Below are 19,475 nucleotides of genomic sequence, written 5' to 3' on the forward strand. Positions count from 1 at the left end.
TGGCTCAAGCTCCGGGTACCTGGGTACCGCTCGTAAACAATACATCCTATGAGTCAGATGTATCCTAGATTTAGATCGGATTCGGTGTTAGAAACTTTCAAACAATTTACCAGGCTGTCAGTATTTCTAAGGTACAAAAATGAATATGGTAACAACCGTCTTCGCCGAGATTTCAATGTAAAGCTTTATGTTTTATGCTTAGGAAACTTGGTATTGTGACCACTATCTAAAAAGAAATTCAGCTAACTTTTATCTAAAAAATAAATTCTTAATCTATTTGAACGAGATCCCATATAATATGGTGGAGATACATTTTTTTGTACGGGACAATAAAGTAAATAGAATATTAATATTTGCATCAGTCTTTTTCTGATTTTTCTTAAAATATAAATAACCGTCTAAGGTAAATAAATAAATAAATAAATAAAATACTTTAACGACTCGACTGTAATGTGGTTGATGTGATAACCATAGGGTCTCCCAAACACCAGATGGCGCTGTAACTTTTAATTGAAGCGCTTTCTTCCTCGGTTATCTTTTTATTTTGAAAACGGCACCGCCGCCGTTGTCCTGGTACTGAAGACAACAACTATCAAATCTGACCATTTAAAGGTGAGGAAAAACAGAAGAAAATAATCATTGTGCTTTAAATTTCAGTTATGTTTTCTTTTTCTATGTTGCACAACAGCCTTCTTATTTCAGCACTATGAACGTTGCTGTCAGTGAGGCACTTTAAAGAAAGATTTTGTTGAGTTTTGTTTAAACTTAGCAGATAGGCTATATGTTTTCTCTTGAGTAAATACGACGTATTTGACTAATGTCTGATATATTTATTTTGTTATTAGATAGATGGAGAGTCTAGACTATTCTGAGGAGGAGATTCAGCTGCAGTTAGCTGCACTTGGATACAGTAATATTCCCAAAGAAAGACTGCGGGAATTCAAGCGAGGTGGGCTAATATTCTGAACTGTTCCAGCCTACATCAGTGCATTTAATAAGCATTTTATAGCATGTCTTGCCTTGAAGTAGTGCTGTCATATTTATGAATCTCCACCAGATCTAGATCAGCTGATTCGTCATGAGAAGTCAAAGAGTCACAGCTCCAGGGAATGGACTTCTCCAACATCTCACAGCAGTTCCAGCAAAAGTCCACCAGCGCTTATTAAGGAAAAGGGTGAGCAGTCACTCCAGCTTTATGCTGTGCAATTTCATACGACTTTAAAGCATTTTTTTTAACCTGTTAAATTTGTGTTTTTGCCTCAGTCCAACTGAACAACATTGGTCACGGGTGTAACTACGTTCTCTTGAACACCAGCTCAGCGGGGCAACAAAGAGAGGTATGAGTTTTTAAAGAGACGGAAGTTGCGATAGTGTTTTCTTCATTATTGTGATGTGTATGCGAGTAAAACGGCTTTTTAAATGAGAAAGAAAATGTAGGGCGGAACTTGATTTTGTCCACCGGGAATTGATTGGACCGTTGTGGTTTGCTATTGTTATTATGTCATGTGAGTGACAGGTTGTCCCGCCCTTATGCCAGTAAACACATCATCAAAGAAGAGATGTTGCTGCATTGGGGAGGGGGAGTTCTTTTGATGAAAGATTATTAGGGCACATGACTAAAAAAAAAAGATGTGCACGAATAAATCATTTATATTAACTGCAATATTCCATAAAAAAACAAGAATTGAATTGAACTATTTTGATTTCATGGTGACTTAAACACGTATAATCGTTCTAGGATTGTGTACACAATATGTGTGTTTTTCCTATTTTCCATTCCTAGATTTTCACCTCCACATTTAATGAGGATGATCATCGAGAGACTGGTATGAATCACTACTATGATTCATATTTACGGCACTCAGTTGCTCACAGACCAGCTCGGCCCTCCACAGCACCCAACAGGCTGGAGACAGCAGGCCAACAGGCTGAAATATTTCACTCAGTTTTGGATCGGAGTGAGACGACAAGTCCTGATAGAGAACATAGGGCTCATTTGAAGCCTGTGATTAAAAGGAAAGTGTTAAGGTGGGGACACATAATAATTTCTTGATTTGATAGTTAAAGTAAAAAAACAACATCATCATCCATGCGCATGTGCAATAAACATTATTTTCTATCTCCTTATATAGAAAGCATCAAGGTCTGTCTCATGTCTGTGATGAGTCCACGCATAGTGAAGATTCTGGTAAGTCCAGTCATTATGTTTCAGGAATACTAATAAACTACTTACTGGATGCTGCAAAGTATCTAATGTATACCTTTAAAAAAAATAGTATGTGAAGCATAATGCATTATGCAACTTTTTATTTCAAATGGTTTTGAAAAAAAGACTAATGCCCACTGAAAATACAGTAAAACAATACTGACCACAAACATTTGAATTGTAGTGTACAGATAATATCCTGAAGAGTATGGTAGTAATAATACCTCCCATACACCAGGTGGTGCAATTAGCCTTATAATAAACCCAGTACCAGTAATCTTCTTAGTTACATTCACCCTCCCTCTCAGCCATCTGCTTTGGCTCAGAAGAGGATTTCATTTTCTTACTGAGGGCTAAAAGAGAGATCTGTCCATATACCTCAAGATGTATAAAGCTTTTGACAGTCATTTGGAAAATGAAAGCAAGGACGATGAAGGATCCCTGTCCTCTTCTTTCTGGACAGATCGAGAAAGTGAGGGGGAAGACAGGGACTATGTTAAGAAAGAAAACAGAAGGATTGAGAGAGAGCCTGAAAGAGACAATAATGATGAGAAGGAAAGATTTGTAATGGGAGATGATAAAAAGGAGAGGATGAAGGAAACTCTTCAAGGGAATGAGTTGGAAAAGAAGAAATATGTACAGGCTGAAACAAATCCTAAGGCAGATGAAGATGGAAGTGAGGTCGAGAGAGAATGTTTCATAGAAGATGAAATGGAAAAAGGCATAGAGGTAACAAGAACAGATCAAGAAAAAGAGAAGGAGGAAAAAGGCAAAGATAATGAAGAGGAAGAAGAAAGTGAAGATGAGGAGGAAGACAGTGAAGACGAGGAAAAAGAGCTTGAAGAGGAGGAAGAAGAAAGTGAAGAGGAGGAAACAGGACTAGAGAATGAAGAGGAGGAAGAAGAAAGTGAAGCTGAGGAAAAAGAGTTTGAAGAGGAGGAGTATAAAATAAAAGAAAGTGAAGAGGAAGAAACAGGACATGAGAGTGAAGAGGCAGAAATTCTAAAAGAGCTTGAAGAAGAAAGTCAAGTGGAGGGAGAGGAACAAGAAAGTGAAGAGGTGAAAAAAGGAGAACTTGCAGAGGAGGAAGAAGAGGAAAAGAGAAATGAAAGTGAAAAGAAAGAGGAAAGTGAAGAAGAAAAAGGAGAAGCAAGTGATGAGGAGGAAAAGGAAGAAATAAGTCAAGAGGGAGAAAGTGAAGAGGAGGAAGAAGGAAGTCGAGACGAGGAAGAAGAGTTTGAGCTGTGTGAACAGGGGAAAAGGAATAAAAAGAAGGAAGAGGAGGATCTACAAGAAAGTGAGGAGGAAGAGGATAATGAGAGCTCTGTCAATGGAGAAAACTCTGAGGAGAACAAAGCCCAAAGCAATGATTCAGAGAGCGAGAAAGATCAGGTGAGTGTAGAGGAGAGTGAAGAAGAAGAAGAAGAGTCTTTTCCAAAAGAAGACTCAAATAGTGAAGAAAAGTGTACAGATAAAGATTCAGACAGTGATGAAAAGAAAGAGGGTCTCACTAAGGAAGAGAGCACAGGTGGAAGTGGACAAGACGAGGAGGAAGGAGAAGAAAATGAAGATGCTAATGTATCAGAAGATAATGAAGGCATTGAGGAAAAAAATGATGGTGGAAAATCTTTTGTGAGGAAAGAGAGCACAGGAAACTCTGAAAGCGAGGGATCAGAGAACAGCAAACCGAATGAGAGAGAACCTAAAAATGAGGAAGACATGAATGACGAAGAGGAAAAAGACTTTTTCACAAAAGACAGTACAGAGGAAAACCCTGACAGCAACGAGGAACAGGAGAGGAATGGTATTGGAGATGGAAACAGTGAAGAGGAAGAGAGAGAATGTTTTATCAATGAATATGACAAAGAGATAGAACTTGGAAAGAGTGATGAAAAAGATGAAGATATAAGCAGCGATGTCAATCTGGCAGAGAACAGGTCAGGAGCAAATGAACATGAAAGTGGGATGGAAGAGGATGAGGAAGTGTCTAAAGGAGGCAGTAAGGAAAAAGAGGAGATAGACTGGTTTTTTGATGCTCCTGTTGGGGGAAAGGAGAGTTGGGACCAGGACAGGAAATCATGGGCGAGTGATGATGATTACGTTACAATATCCAGTGGCCATTCGCAGAAAGAAGAGGAGGACGATCATAACATGTTACCTGCTTGGGAAGAAGAGCATGCTGATGTACGGCAGAAGAAGGAAACTAGAGACATCTATGATGAGGATTATCATGAAAGTCTGGGCAGCCCCGCCGCAAGCATTTTAACGTCCGGTTATGGCACATACAGACCAGACTCGTCTAAAGATGGAGACCCAGAGGAAGTGGACTATAGAGACGACTGTACTCTGGCTGGATTAGAAGAGGAGAGCGAGTCGATCTTAGATGCTCATGATTATGAGGAGAACAGCAGTCTGGCGTGGTTCGGAGACGATCAAGCATTAGAAACATCTGATGGAGGAGCTCCTGCAAAATCACCGGATGATAGGAAAGATGTAGCCGTACACTGTACTGATCAAAGCCATGATGGATGTGAGGATGATGGTCATCAATTTCCTGACACGCCAAGCAAAGGTCATGAAGCCGACCCCCGGCAGACTCCCACAGGGAATGATATTGGAACTCAAGATGCAGGCTCTCAAAATGTGGCATATTTCAATGATGGTTTGGAGGTTGAGGCTTTGCGGGACAGTCTTGACCACCCATTTAATTTGAGGCACATGAGGGGCAGAGTTCAAAGGAGACCCGAGGAGAAACAGAACGATGATGGATATGATGACGGCTCAAAGGAGAAGAGGGTCAGAGCTTATACTGGCTGCCTTGGTGTGTTACACTGTTTACAGGGATTTGCTTATTTTGTTTATTTTGATACTTTTATTTAGTTATTAGAGGTAACATCTTAAATATTTATATGGTATTATTTTGATCAAAAATACAGTGAAAATAGTAATATTGTGAAATGTTATTACATTTTGAAATAACAGTTTTTTGTTTGAATATATTTTAAAATGTCACAATTCTTGTGATGGCAAGACAGGCATCATTACTCCAGCCTTCAGTGTCATGATCCTTCAGAAATCTTTCTAATATGCTGATTTGTTGCTCAAGAAACAATATTTTCAATGTTGAAAACAGTTGTGTTGCTTAATATTTTTGTGTAAACCACGATACAATTTTTGTCAGGATTCTTTGATGAATAGAAAGTTGAAAAGGACAGCATTTATTTGAAATAGATTCTTTTTTTTACATTATTAATGTCTTTGCTGTCACTTTTGATTAATTTAACATGTCCTTGCTGAATACAAGTATTCATTTCTTTTCTTTTAAATGGAATCTTACTGACCCCAAACTTTTGTATGGTTGTGTGAATGAATGTGTGTGTGTGTGTGTGTGTGTGTGTGTGTGTATATATATATATATATATATACATATACACACACACACACACACACACACACACACACACACACACACACACACACACACACAGACACAGACACACAGTTAACATTTGAAGTATATCAGAACCTTTCATGAAAGTTATACATGAATTTTGAAAAATGAGCACCGGCTGTTGTCAGACTTCTTGTGCATACAAAAATCTCACTGGATAATTACAATTAATGGCAAAAAGAATATTTGGAAATGTAAACTGATATTTCCTACTGACCCATATAATACTATATCAAAAGATATAAATAACTAGCTATAATGTATAATATTATAGATATTTAGGATGTGTGTAATCATGTACTTATGTTTTGTAGGTACAGTTAGTGAGCTGGAGGAGCGTTTGGACCACATGCGGATCGGTGCATCTCGTGTGCAGTATGACTCCGAGAGTGAAGAAACAGGAAGTTACAGTGACAGATCCAGCTCTGTGACGGAGGAACCCCCGAGTGCTTTCCGGGAATACATCAGAGGCATGGTCAGTACACAGACACATTCCTACTGATCGGTCTTCTACAGTTTAGAATTTTAAACTGGAATTGTTTTTCCAAGGGCATTGGTTTGATTTTGACATTGATGGTAAAATAAAAGCAGCACCCCACCCCCATTTTCAATTTTTTGCATTTATGATAGACTTTTAATTGCAATTTCATGTCATATAAAGCTATAGCTTGATCTATAGATATAGGTAGGATCTCACCTATAGCTCATAACATAATCTTGATTATGAAATCAACAGCATTACAATTTAGCTTTCTGTAAACTTATCTAAACAAGCATACATTCATAACTGGAAAAAACGTTATTCAGGGATCAACTAAGGTTTTTAGCTCATATTGACAATTAATGAATTCTGCAATGTTATATTTTAAAGGTAAGGAATGAAGACGAGGAGTCATAACAGAGACTTAACTTTAGACTAGCCTACATCAGAGTACATGCATATAATGCGTGTAGAGGACTTACAGGCAGGGTGCTAATTACACAGTTAATGACGCTGTTTATTTATAGATTTATATTTGGCATTTTTGCCTTTATTGAAATTATGGTGACAATATAGGTGATCGACAGGAAGCAAAGTGGGAGGATATGGGACAGGATGGCGAAAGGTCCCCGAGCCGGGACTCATACTCCGATTATATGTTGGAGAGCTGCTGCACATGAGGCTGTCGGCTTCAACTCATCGCTCTATTTTAATATTAAAAATGCATTGAACCAAAGAAAACGAGATAGAAGGATTCTACTGTTGCTAAAGAAACTAACACAAATTTCACGCGTATCTCTTTGACAGATAAATCACACATATTTACAAAAATATTTTAAAGATATATAGAATATTTTAAGTTAAAGAGGATAAACTTAAACACTTACCTTATATTCTCTGTTCATGCATTAAATACGTGTCCTTAAAAGAGTGCATGCAGTTTCCTAACTTATTTACTTTGACTTATCAGGTAATGTCAGTGGTATGACGCATTTCAGATGCGACAAAATTGCAACAACATTGGTTGCATATAAATATATTTTAATTGTTTGATTAAAGTTATTGCTAGGGACAATTCAGTAGTCACTGGATTTTGGTAGGGACATGACCCTAGCGTCCCTACTCCCTACTAAATTCTACGCCCTTGTCCTCCAACAGACACGGTCACACAGCGAGAGTGACATCCGCCCTCGTCCAAAGTCATGTAAGTTCCATTTTCACGTCTAGTTTCAAATCATACCAGTTTCTTTGACCCATGACTGTCAGTTTGCATGCATTTACAGAATCCCGATTCTCTTCACAGTTATACGGCCAGTTTTTGATCATCCTCACACGAGGAACTTGCAGAAAAATGATCCAGTGGCAAAGTATGGCATCCTGTATTGATCTTCATAAACAATTCAAGACTTGAATCTCTTGTGATTGGTTCAGGCTTTTGCAGTTGCTGTAAAAGATCTCATAATACTTGAAGGATTTACACTAGAAATGTGATAGATAACCCTCTGAACACCACAAACTGATCATAACATTGATCTAAATGTGTTTGACTGCTTTATCAGGTATTTGCAATATAAGCAGGACTGGGAGATGTTTAAACCTCCTGGAGAGAAGAGCAGGAAGGAGCTGCACTGGGCCATCAGGGTAATCCTGTACTTGTTTAAGTAGTGGCTGCTTGCTAAGAAAAACAAAATGTGTGCAAGTTTAATTTTATTACAATATTTGTATTTATTTTTCTCAGGAACAACTCATGTATCAGCCTCCACCAGTAAGACACACACATATGCATATATATTTATTTTTGAAAAGGACTGCCTGGATTCTCTCAATCTGAGTTTTTTTTTCTTGTCTCTACAGATGAGACCTCAGAAGACATTCATCCCCAACAATTATGTGGTTCCAACAGAGAAGAAGCGATCTGCTCTAAGATGGGAGATCCGACATGATTTAGCACACGGCATTATCCCAACAAAAATCTCCTATCCCTGATGAAGAATATTCCACCGATGCCTTATCTTTTATATACTCTTAATGTTATTATTTATTCATATGATATTTAATTTTTTTTTACCACGTGGAATATGTGAAATGAGACAACCTGATCACTGTTTTTATGAAATAAACATTTTAATACTCTGAAATCAGTGCTGTGTTCATGGCAGGTCTCTGTATGGGAGTTTAAAGGGATACAGGGGTGTGTAACGCACATCATGCCAAAGAAGCTTCTTTTCAAGAAATTTTACAGCTTCCAGAGTGAGAACCAGGCTCTCGTGTTTCAACATGCTGTGGACGTTTAGGCCTGTAAAAACAAAACAAATTGCATATAATGTTTTTCAACTTCACAGAAGCTTTAATACAAAAGCCACATTCCTCTATGTTCGGTCTACAATAAATGTGCGCTTATGTGGTTAGTTTGTTTACCTATAGCTGGAATAATATTCACTGTTTTCAGATTTTCCGTTGCCTTGAGAATGTTCTGAGGGAATTCTTCACTTCTGGAATGCAAGTATGCAAAAAAAAAAGAAATTACTTAAACCCAAATATTTACTCACCCTCATGTCTTTCCACAAATGAAGACATTTTAATGAAATCGGAGTTATTTTTGTCCCCCCATTGACAGTCTACACAACTACCACTTGAATGCTTAAAGTTCGTAAAGAAATCGTAAAACTAATCCATATGAATTGAGCGAACTACATGAGGGTGAGTAATCAATGACTGAATTTTACATTTTTGGGTGAACTATCCCTTTAAGGAAACAAATATGTATATCAGGTTTGCAACAGCATATACATCCACTCTTGCAGACTTACACATCAACGATGAGGACTGAATCCCCCCACTGTCTGTGTTTGACCAGGTCCTGGAGATAGTGGGGGTCTAGAGTGGGAATCTCCAGTGAGTCCACAATATGAAGGTTATCCTGGAAAAAGAAATGAGACTATTTTGTCTAACAGAATATTTATGAACCAAACCACTTCTTTTTTTCTACTGTTAACTAAAACAAATTTTTTTTTAAATTGTAAATTGAAAAAGCTGAAATAAAATAATTTAAAAAAAAAAGAAAAAAAAGTTTAAGGAACTTAAGATTTAAGAAGTCCTAAAATTACTAAAGCTAAAACAAATAAAAAAATACCCAGCAAACATTGGTCCGACGGCACCGTCGAGTCCCTGGCCAAAGATAGTTGCGGTAGGATGGCATAAATCAGTAAAAATATGTAACACAGAACAGATAACGTCAAAGACGTCCGTTTGACTTTCATTTTGGAACTATTTTTTAACCATGACGGGATGTGTCGGAGGGACGTCTTTCAACGGTAATTAAACATCTAATTGTTTGCTGGGTAAAAAAAAAAAATATATATATATATATATAAAACACACAAAATAACTAATACTTAAAACTGAAATGACAACTAAACATTTAAAAATTAAAAACCTACAAAATATGAAATTGAAACTGAAGTGCATTCCAAAGCAAGCAAGACTTTTAGAGCACACCCCCCCTTACCTGAGCCAGTTTGGCAGTTAGGGCGATTTTCAGCCCTTGCACCCGCACCTTCATGGGCAACATGTAATAATAGCTGGTTGGTCCTCGTGGACCATGAGCTACTCCTCCTGAATGTGCAAGAGGAGCATTTGTTTAGTGATTCAGAGGGTTCACTGCTATATCTATGCGTCTAAAACTGATCTCAAATTATATCTCACCTCCCCTCCATAGTGGAGAACGAATGCTTCCATGTCGTGCCCGCCCACTTCCTTTTTGTTTCCAAGGTTTCCTGCCACCACCGCTGACTTCAGCTCTTGACTTGACTTTTGCATGGCTCTACAATAATCACATTACATTTGTTTATTTCATTCGCAATGATTCAATATGACTGAGGTTCATAGAACATGATTTGGACGGTATCTTAATGCAAAAGTCCAAAGTGTAAAACATAAAATGCTCCTCAGGGTTACTTACTATTCGTTTGAAATTACGTTGCCAGACCTCAACAGCATGGAGAATGTCCAACCTATTAATAGGAACAGAAAAAAATACCATTTGTTTGCAGCATAACAACTGAAATGATTCAGAGGATTAAATGGTTTACCTAACAGGCACTGAGAAGACATCAGGGTGTAGGTCAACCACACCAAGCGGTTCACTGTCAAGACCGGCCAAAGACTCGAGCCACGTTTGAGTGGGTGCCAGGTGAGCTGGGATATCAGCGTCACAGCTGCGCAGAACTGGAAGATCAGAGCCGGATGGAGGAGCCCTCTCTGAAACAAGAGTTCAGACACGCTCAGTTCCATGAAAACACACGCCACATGCATTTTAAAATGGCATTGTTGCACTTTCATTGACAATGTACAAAAATGTAGCATGGAAGCCAAAAGTACCTTCCAATCCTTTAATTACTTAAGTTGTTATTACTGTGAAACCATATTAAATGAGTATAGGTTGTCATTGCACTCCATCTGTCGTTTGGTTGAATAGCTTTATAGATAATAATGGCTAATAGAAAGTTCTCAGTTTCATTGTGGCAGCTGTTCTGTAACTATGGTATATTTGTAAAAACTATAGACTTGTTTCTTCTCAGAAGAAGAATGCATTATAATTCTCTATTAAATAAACAAATCTTTGCCTACTTTGTCCAGCGACTCCGATGAGATTTGATGGGAGTCGCAGATTTGATGGAAGCGCGCTTTCTCCAGAGACCGATGAGATGAACTGGTTTGAGAAAAATCATGGTTTAATACACACTAGTCAGTGTGTATCAGCATGAACAGAAATATCGCACGCACAAGAGTTTAACATAATGCATGCGCATACTTACCCTTTTAACGACTGTTCTTCCACATATTGCCAACGTGGCACGAAACATGATGCGGGCTAAATAAAATAAATACTAAAAGCACTGCTGTTATAATTTCAGCTTCTTACATTATTTGGTTTCCCTGTCAGGAAGGTCGTGATGGTGTGCGCACACTTCCGTCGCCCACATATGACGTAAGCCGCGATGTTGTCACATGTTCCTTTAGAAATCATTCTAACATGCTGATTTGATACTCAGTTATTATCAATGTTTTGGAAACAGTGTTGTTGCCTAATGTTTTTTTAGAACCTGTAATATTTTTTTCAGGATTCGTTGATGAATAAAAAATTAAAAAGACCAGCATAATAGAAGGATTTGCAGCCTTGGTGAGCATAAGAGACTTATTTTAAAAACATCTTACCGATCCCAAACTTTTGAACGGCAGTATATATATATATATATATATATATATGTATATAGTATTCTAATATTTATACATAGATTGAGATGAGCATAATATGTTATACAGGTATCTTCACATTCTAAAATAATATACTTTGAACATTTATATAATATATAATATAATTTATATAATATAATATATTTATATAATATATTTTGAACATTTATACATTTCTAAAATAATATACATTGTTTCTAAAACAATAATAATGTAGTTATACTATTGTTGATGTGATTTATTCAGAGACACAGCTGTATCTAATTATGTATTCATGGAATACCGTACTATATTAACAGTGACCAAACGTAAATTACCTAAAAAAAACTAAATCTCACTCGTTTGGTATTTTTGAAAAGGAAACCCCGCCTTGTTATTTGCACAAAAAACACACATATAACACAAAACCTGAACACAATCCTAAGTAATGTTGACCACTGAAACATTTTCAAAAATAAGTGATTCTTTTATTTGTATCTTACAACTACAGGTGCAGAAGTTTTTTTTGCTGTTTATTAGCCAACAGACTCTTCTTTACAATAGGCACAGCCGTACAACCTTCATCACAAGGTGATTTGTGTGATTGCATAGTGCAGTTTAAAACCTAGAATTTACATCCCAAGGTCAGTAAAAGACAAAAAAAATGCGCCACACAACTGTTTTTTTTTTTTTTTTACCTCAATCAATAAAATGTCAGAAGAAAACAAATCGGGTCAAAAGAAAGAACCTTGTGTTTAACATATCAAGTGTAATCAGTTGTGTTGATATGCAAATTATAAATGTTAGTCAAATTAGATGACATATTAAGAAAATTATGGCAGAAATGAACATAATCCTTATAGAATGGTTGAGGCGCCACGCTATATTTAAACAAAACTTCAGACAAAGCATTTCTAATCCTCTGTCAAAACTCTGGCAAAAAAAAAAAAAAACTGTTTATTTGATCTAAATGGGAAGAATGTTGTGGCAAATGTGATATTTTGCCAGCTGGCACATCAAAATCAGAACAAAATTTCAAGTATGATCTTAAGAATCCCAATTAGAATAGTCCACAGGATGGATTCCTCTTCTTCCATCACATCCTCGGGGCCCTGAGAGTGTTGAGACTGACCAGGAGTCTCATCTGAAGGATAAGAGTTTTTCTCAATTTCACCTTGTTTCAGTGCTGTCTGGTCGTAAAACACCTTCATCTCAAACTCACTCTCCATGTAGGAGGGATGTCCGTAGATCCCGATCCCAACAGGCCTGAGAAAATCCCCCGGGACGACCACCACATCCTGGCCGCAGGTGGTAGACTGAAGCTTGTAGGAATCAAAGTTTGGCCGCAGCGTCTTGTCAGAGACGTAGAGATCCGCATCCCCTTTAAGGCTTTGCATGTGCAGGATAATGCGTCCTTCGTGGTTGAGACGCAGGTAGCTGTAGTTTCCCGCCCCTATGTGGCCTTGCACGACATGGAGCAGGGCCCATTCTTCTGGCACAGAATGCTCCTCTGAAAGCTGCAGAGAGCCCAGGGCCCGGGAGAGGGCCGCAAACACCAACAAACCACCCCAGCACAGCGCCATGTCACTGCTGCCAGACCCCAGCTACACCTGTAACCTTCCTGCGGTCAAAAATATATATATTAGTTCAGTATCATCAGGGCCCTGCAAAAAAAAAAAAAAAAAGTCTTGTATATCAGCTATTGGATTGGATCAAATCATGTAAATTGGTTGCTTAAAAGAAGAAGAAAAAAGATTCTGAAATCAGATTAGAACACTAAATCCAATCTGGATTTTGATCTAGATCTAGAACTTCAATATGTGTTTAAAACCTTTTAATAGGAGTGGGCTATCTTTGATCTCCAAAAGATTTTTGATTGTCCTGATCCCACCAGAAAGGCTGGATATCAGGAACAAAATTTAATATAGCTTTACAATTTAACTAATACAGATACTTTAAAATAGAATTTATTTCTGTGAAGCAAAGCTGAATTTTCAGCATCATTACTCCAGTCTTCAGCGTCACACAATCCTTCAGAAATCATTCTAATATGCTGATTTATTATCAATGTTGGACACAGTTTTGCTGCTTAATAGTTTTTTGGAACCCGTTATACTTTTTTTCAGGATTCATTGATGAATAAAAAGTTAAAAAGAACAGCATATATTCAAAATTTAAATATTTTCTAACAATATAAATCTTTACTATCACTTTTGATCAATTTAACACATCCTTGCTGTATAAAAGTATCAATTTCTTTGATGAAATCTAATGACCCCAAACTTTTGAACGGTAGTGTATATTGCTACGAAAGATTTCTATTTGAAATAAATACTGTTATTTTTTAACTTCTGAACTCTTTAAAGTAATGTCTAACAACTGCATCCACCTTCTTGAGGACAAAAAAGTTCTCCATGTATATTTTGATAATGTTCAAGTTTGGTTTGAAAGGGACTTCTGTGTGTGCAGTGCTTAATACATCGCTACACTACTGACAATCATGGACCTTTTTCTTGTCTGCAAAATTCCACCAAAATATTGCTAATGTGGCTGCAGCTTTATTGCAAGTATATTTGATTGTTTTTTTTTGTTATAGGTCAGAAGAGGGACCTGACTATTTAAAAGAATTTGAAATTGGAAGGGGATGTTTGTATTGTTTTTTGTGTGCTGTTTTCTGTCTCTTCAAATAAAAACACAAAGCGACCCAATGTTGACTATTCTATCTGTTGTTCTTTATAAACATTGTGACACGTAGTCTCACTTAGTTTGTCTCACTGGTGTTCATTTGGTAATCTGGGAAAATATGTTTTCTGCATAAGTGTGATTCATTGCAATGATGTTTTGAAAAGCCTTGGAGTGATGCGTTTCCTGTGACATATGACCAAGAGACTTTCACCCCAGAGGCTTTCTGAATCCAAACCTTGCATAATGGTGAACCGGCACCATTTGACACGTCATACATCTCTACTGACTGCTAAAAATATCTCTCTCACTATTTTTAAGCAGCCACACACACACACAGACAGAGCCAATGGCTATGGTCGTGTACTGTCAGTCCTGCCAGAGAAATATGCTTCAAGACCCCATATTCAAATGAAACTGTAAAGACTTATAACCGAATTGTGCAACTTCGTTTCAGGGCGTATGCTATGCAGTCTTAAAGAAGATCTCTTGTTTGTCTTTTAGATAGCTTTTGATTCATAAACAGTCGAAAGTAAAAGCAGAAATTTAAAGATGCCATTTAAAGGTGTATTTGTATATAACAGCGATGTTAAAAATAGACACCCGTGTAGCCTCAGAAGACCTTGTTTTAATAGATATATAGCCTATATACTTTAGCCTGTATAAAATGATTTGCACAATGCCATATACTTGCCTATTCACTTTCCGTTTCTAAATTAAAACGCCATCTAATTCTTGAAACTTGCACAAAAGAATAAGACGGCTATTCAGCTAGCTGGCTAACAGACCAGTAGTTTCTATGAAACTGAAGCAAAATTACTATTCGTAATTAACACAGGTTCTAACACAGACATGTATTGTTTTGAGTTACCGGTGCATTGTCAAAAATAATCCATGAGGAAGGAGAGTCGGCGTCGTTATGTTTGGAATTTTCTGTTACAGGTGTTGAGTTGAGTTCTGCACGTTCTGGGACGTGATGCCATTATAACGCGCCACAGCGCCCTCTGTAGGACAGGAGGACATCAGATCATATGATTACAAAAAATAATCAGAATTCTGCTGTGAGATTTGGATTTAGAAAGTTAAACACTATTAGCAGACGAATTAACCCTTTCACGCATAGTGGTCACTACAGTGGACAGCTATTAAAAAAGCATTTTCTTGAATTTCAGAATTTCAGCCTCTTCATTGGACCCTGGTGCATCATCCTATAAATTGCAACCAAATGGCAAGCCTTTGTGTTTCGATTTTTTCCCCCTCCAAACCAAGATGGCCAAGGGTTAGTCAGACATGCCAAGTTGCTCCGGAATATCCACCCATTCTTTCTATCCTAGGAGACTCTTGTAGGTAAAAAAAAAAATATTGCAGCATCAAGCAATATCTAATGAGTCATATCACAGTAACATTTTCCAAGTTTTGATTTTAGATTGAGAGAAAACTCTGATTAATCACATGTCCACTGTAGTGGACGTCATGCATCAATTGCTATATTTCAGCTACAATTCATAATTATAATGTGAATATTGTTTTTGAAACTTAAAACTTAAAAACGTAATCTGCAGTGACTTTTTTTACTGTAAATAAATGTATTTGTATTATTAGAATGTAATTTTCATTGACATCGAAAAAAGTCATGTGATTACATAATGTATGACACTTGTAATGCATTACTTGTTAGATCAAAAAGTAATCTGATTTCGTAATTCATGTTACTTGTAGTTAATTACTTGTTAGATCAAAAAGTAATCTGATTAGGTAATGCATGTTACTTGTAACACATTACTTTACTTGTAACATCAAAAAAGTAATCTGAATGCATTATGCATGTTACTTGTAATGCATTACCCCCAACACTGATCATTTCAGATGAGATTGAAAAAACGTATCGCTAGGTTTTCTCAGAGGAGGGCTATGATAGAAATGTGCATGTCCATCTTGAACATAATCAGAATTATCAGCTAATAAGGGTAAATCTCCATACTCTGGTGCACTGGAGGGAGCATCTGAGTGGTTTCCACAGTTGTACCTTGACAGACTGTAGAAAATTCTGATGGAATCACGTCCTCATGTTCTGATATCAAAGATACGCGAAGTGCAACTTGTATGAAGTTGTATGAAGCCTTTGCAATATTTTGCATTTATATATTTTATAGTTTTCACATGATTTGATATAATTGTATTCATGGATTTCATCAGGTCCCTTTCCACAGGTGGAATCAAGCACAATGCAGTCTGCATTCATAATCTAGGTGCTATTATACACCTGTGGAAAGGGACCTGATGAAACCCATGAATAGATTAGTTTGTTAAATTCACATACTTTATCTGTTTGATTATTGTCTTATATTTAATACAGTATATCTTCAGTTTAAACCATAACCGCATGCTGTCCATTCAAGTGGACATCTGAAGATCTCTTTGAAAAATTTGTAAATTTAAAAAAAAAATAAAAATCAATTATTGTTTTTCATGCCCTAAGAACAATAAAAACACATAGGAAAAAAATCCTGACTGAGGTTATCATAATTCATGCATGAAAGGGTTAAATAAAATAGTAAGTGTGAAAAGTGTGCTTATTCTTAAAAAGCCACAAGAGTGACACATGGTTGAACAATTTTCAGTTTTTCAAAAGAAGCACATTACACACAATTAAAAACACAAACAAAAAGGATACAGATTACATAAAAGAATAATGATAAAAATAATAATAATAATAAAATTGAGTGGGGAAAATGTGCCAAACAATAAAATTATTGCAGTTTACAGTACAAAATAAAATGTATATTATTTAAGAAACAGAATAAAATAAAATACCTTTCAGTATATCAAAGAGTGAGACTACAGGCAGTGTTGAGTAGATTACTTGCAAATTGTAGTCCGTTATACTGATTCCAAATTACATGACAAAAAAATGTAGTTAGCAACATAATCCATACACATCTTAGGTAATATAATCTGACTACTTTTTAATATATATATATATATATATATATATATATATATATAGCATTGAATGCTCTACAAATAATTCTTATAAGTTAATAACAAAAGATAGCCTATAAATTACATGAAAAATAGTACTATGCCGTTATCCAAGAGGCGTTCAATCTCTATCTCGGCAGACATTTTCCTTCAAAATATTTTAAAATTGAGTGTATAGCCTAAAGTTAAACTTATTATCTCCAATGTTGTTTTGAGTGTTGTAGACAATGGTGTGAAAAGCAACTATGAATAAACATTTATTTGACTTGACTGACGCGTTATTAGTCATGTGAACTAGTTATAACTTCCTAATATCTCTGTACCATCAATAACTTTACATTTTGACCTTCTCAAATAAATGAAAAGCCTATTGTTTTATTCCTGATAATGGATTCAAAATGAACTAGGTTGGTAGATTTTTTTTTAAATTACGAGGCAGCCAGATTTTTACCACCAATTGCATGGTACACTGTTAATTTTGGATTACATTACAAACATCATATCCAGTAAAAATAATAGGCTTTTTAAAGTAAGATTTGTTCTTAGAGTTTTTAAGGGATCATGCATTGTCTTGTAGACACAATCCAATGCAAATAATGGATTTTTTTTTTTTACTCCTTCTGAGCAGAGTTATAAATGGAAGGTCTTATTGAATTTCACATTCAATTTTAAAAAGCAACCAAAACGTAGTGAAAGTGGGCTACCTAAACAAAACCTGCATGGGCCCAAAGGTACAAAAGCTGCTCTGGGCCCGAACAATGGGCCATCATGGGCTTAATGTTGATAGCCCGCGGTGATTAGCCCCCATGTTAATTGCACAGATGAATTTCATGTAGGATTGCACTTGGTACTAGGTGGGACCCAAGTGGGCAACATGCACAAGACCCATCTCTGTCCCAGCTTAATAGGCTCTTCCCTGGTACGGGTTGTGTCGAGCCATTCGTTAGTCTTGTTGTTTGATGAGAAAAGATTAAATGTAACCTATACATTTTTTCTACGTTGTCATAAACGCGTTAAGAATCTGTAAAACTGAAGCAGCGGAGGACTATTATTAGAATATTAGAAATATAATATTCAAGCTGTTTTCTTTTTCTCTTAATATAAAAAAAAAAAAAAAAAAAAAAAACCCGACTGAACGAATGATACACGAATCCGGATAGTTCAGGAGATAGCCTACTTTATGCTCCGCATCCCTGGACTTCAGTGACGCATCTGAGAACGCTAATTAAGAAATAAACAGCGGGTGCAGGTTAAGATTATTCACTTGCAGTGCATTTATGAATTAGTATGGGCTGCTGGTGGTACTTGAGACTATATTTGTCATTTTGTGTTTCTGTGGAAAAAAACGAACAATAAAAAGGCTATAAGGATACGCTAAAAGATGCTAAATGTTTTTCTCTATTTAACAGCATTAGGCTGTCTTAGAACAGTGAAAGACGCCTTCCCTTTTCATCAGGTAGATTGCATGTCTTGTGTGGCTGGATGTTGGGCTCGTGAACAATAATAACGTTGTTCATCCAATCTTTACTGAAATATATACGCTGGAGCGATCAGCCGACAAAGGATTCTGCTTGGTTTTAAAGCCTTCACTTATGATCTCTCATATGCAGGAGGTGGGCATATGCAAACTCCACTTAAAGATAGATTGTATCATCCCATAAATTTTGACGTTAGACGGACTTAGAGGCTTTTGCATCTGAAGTCTTCATATGTTGTTACAATGCTATCCTTTGGCTTAGTGTGTGAATTTAATCAGCCCAGTGTGTTGTCATTAATGTGTGTTGTCATTGACAAATAAATAAATAAATACACAGTTTATATTTATATATATATATATATATATATTTATTTTTTTATACATGCATTCATATAACACATGATCTGGAGAAAACACGTGCATCCTGTACGGATCTGGAGGACAGACGTTCATCCTGTGAGGATCTGGAGGACAGACGTTCATCCTGTGAGGATCTGGAGGACAGACGTTCATCCTGTGTGGATCTGGAGGACAGACGTTCATCCTGTGTGGATCTTGACACACGTGCATCCTGTGAGGATCTGGAGGACAGACGTTCATCCTGTGAAGATCTGGAGGACAGACGTGTATCCTGTGTGGATCTGGAGGACAGACGTTCATCCTGTGTGGATCTGGAGGACAGACGTTCATCCTGTGTGGATCTGGAGGACAGACGTTCATCCTGAGAGGATCTGGACACACGTTCATCCTGTGTGGATCTGGAGGACAGACGTGCATCCTGTGTGGATCTGGAGGACAGACGTGCATCCTGTGAAGATCTGGAGGACAGATGTTCATCCTGTGTGGATCTGGAGGACAGACGTTCATCCTGTGTGGATCTGAAGGACAGACGTTCATCCTGTGTGGATCTGGACACACGTGCATCCTGTGAGGATCTGGAGGATAGACGTGCAGCCGGTGT

General features: G+C 37.0%; 3 protein-coding genes across 6 annotated transcripts; 1 reads left to right on the top strand and 2 right to left on the bottom strand.

Moving 5' to 3' along the window:
• The first annotated feature begins 537 nt into the window (after positions 1-537).
• hyls1 (HYLS1 centriolar and ciliogenesis associated) lies at positions 538-8,276 on the top strand. Of its 4 annotated transcripts, none has more exons than XM_082156286.1 (12): positions 538-612; positions 846-949; positions 1,058-1,174; positions 1,264-1,337; positions 1,784-2,028; positions 2,133-2,188; positions 5,972-6,132; positions 7,297-7,342; positions 7,442-7,505; positions 7,698-7,779; positions 7,877-7,903; positions 7,993-8,276. In XM_082156286.1, exons 2-12 carry the CDS (start codon positions 850-852, stop codon positions 8,122-8,124), a joined length of 1,104 nt encoding a protein of 367 aa, XP_082012412.1. In that variant the 5' UTR covers positions 538-612; positions 846-849; the 3' UTR covers positions 8,125-8,276. The 4 variants fall into 4 exon arrangements, with proteins under 4 accessions (XP_082012412.1, XP_082012415.1, XP_082012414.1 ...); XM_082156289.1 differs by having other exon boundaries at positions 7,454-7,505; XM_082156288.1 differs by having other exon boundaries at positions 1,784-2,020; positions 2,137-2,188.
• Positions 8,238-11,131, bottom strand: mrpl4 (mitochondrial ribosomal protein L4). Its single transcript, XM_082156303.1, has 9 exons — positions 10,956-11,131; positions 10,768-10,849; positions 10,230-10,398; positions 10,100-10,151; positions 9,844-9,961; positions 9,647-9,753; positions 8,949-9,058; positions 8,557-8,630; positions 8,238-8,434 (listed from the first exon to the last, which is right to left on the bottom strand). The coding sequence occupies exons 1-9, from the start codon at positions 11,001-11,003 to the stop codon at positions 8,289-8,291; spliced, it is 906 nt and encodes a 301-aa protein (XP_082012429.1). The 5' UTR covers positions 11,004-11,131; the 3' UTR covers positions 8,238-8,288.
• Positions 11,132-11,839: 708 nt separating this feature from the next.
• On the bottom strand, positions 11,840-15,043 carry cUnh6orf120 (chromosome Un C6orf120 homolog). The gene is made up of 2 exons (XM_082156307.1): positions 14,927-15,043; positions 11,840-12,994 (listed from the first exon to the last, which is right to left on the bottom strand). Exon 2 carries the CDS (start codon positions 12,954-12,956, stop codon positions 12,396-12,398), a length of 561 nt encoding a protein of 186 aa, XP_082012433.1. The 5' UTR covers positions 12,957-12,994; positions 14,927-15,043; the 3' UTR covers positions 11,840-12,395.
• Positions 15,044-19,475: the final 4,432 nt, after the last annotated feature.

The sequence above is a fragment of the Leuciscus leuciscus genome (genome assembly GCF_965113295.1).
Source record: "Leuciscus leuciscus genome assembly, chromosome: 23".
NCBI lineage: Eukaryota > Metazoa > Chordata > Actinopteri > Cypriniformes > Leuciscidae > Leuciscus > Leuciscus leuciscus.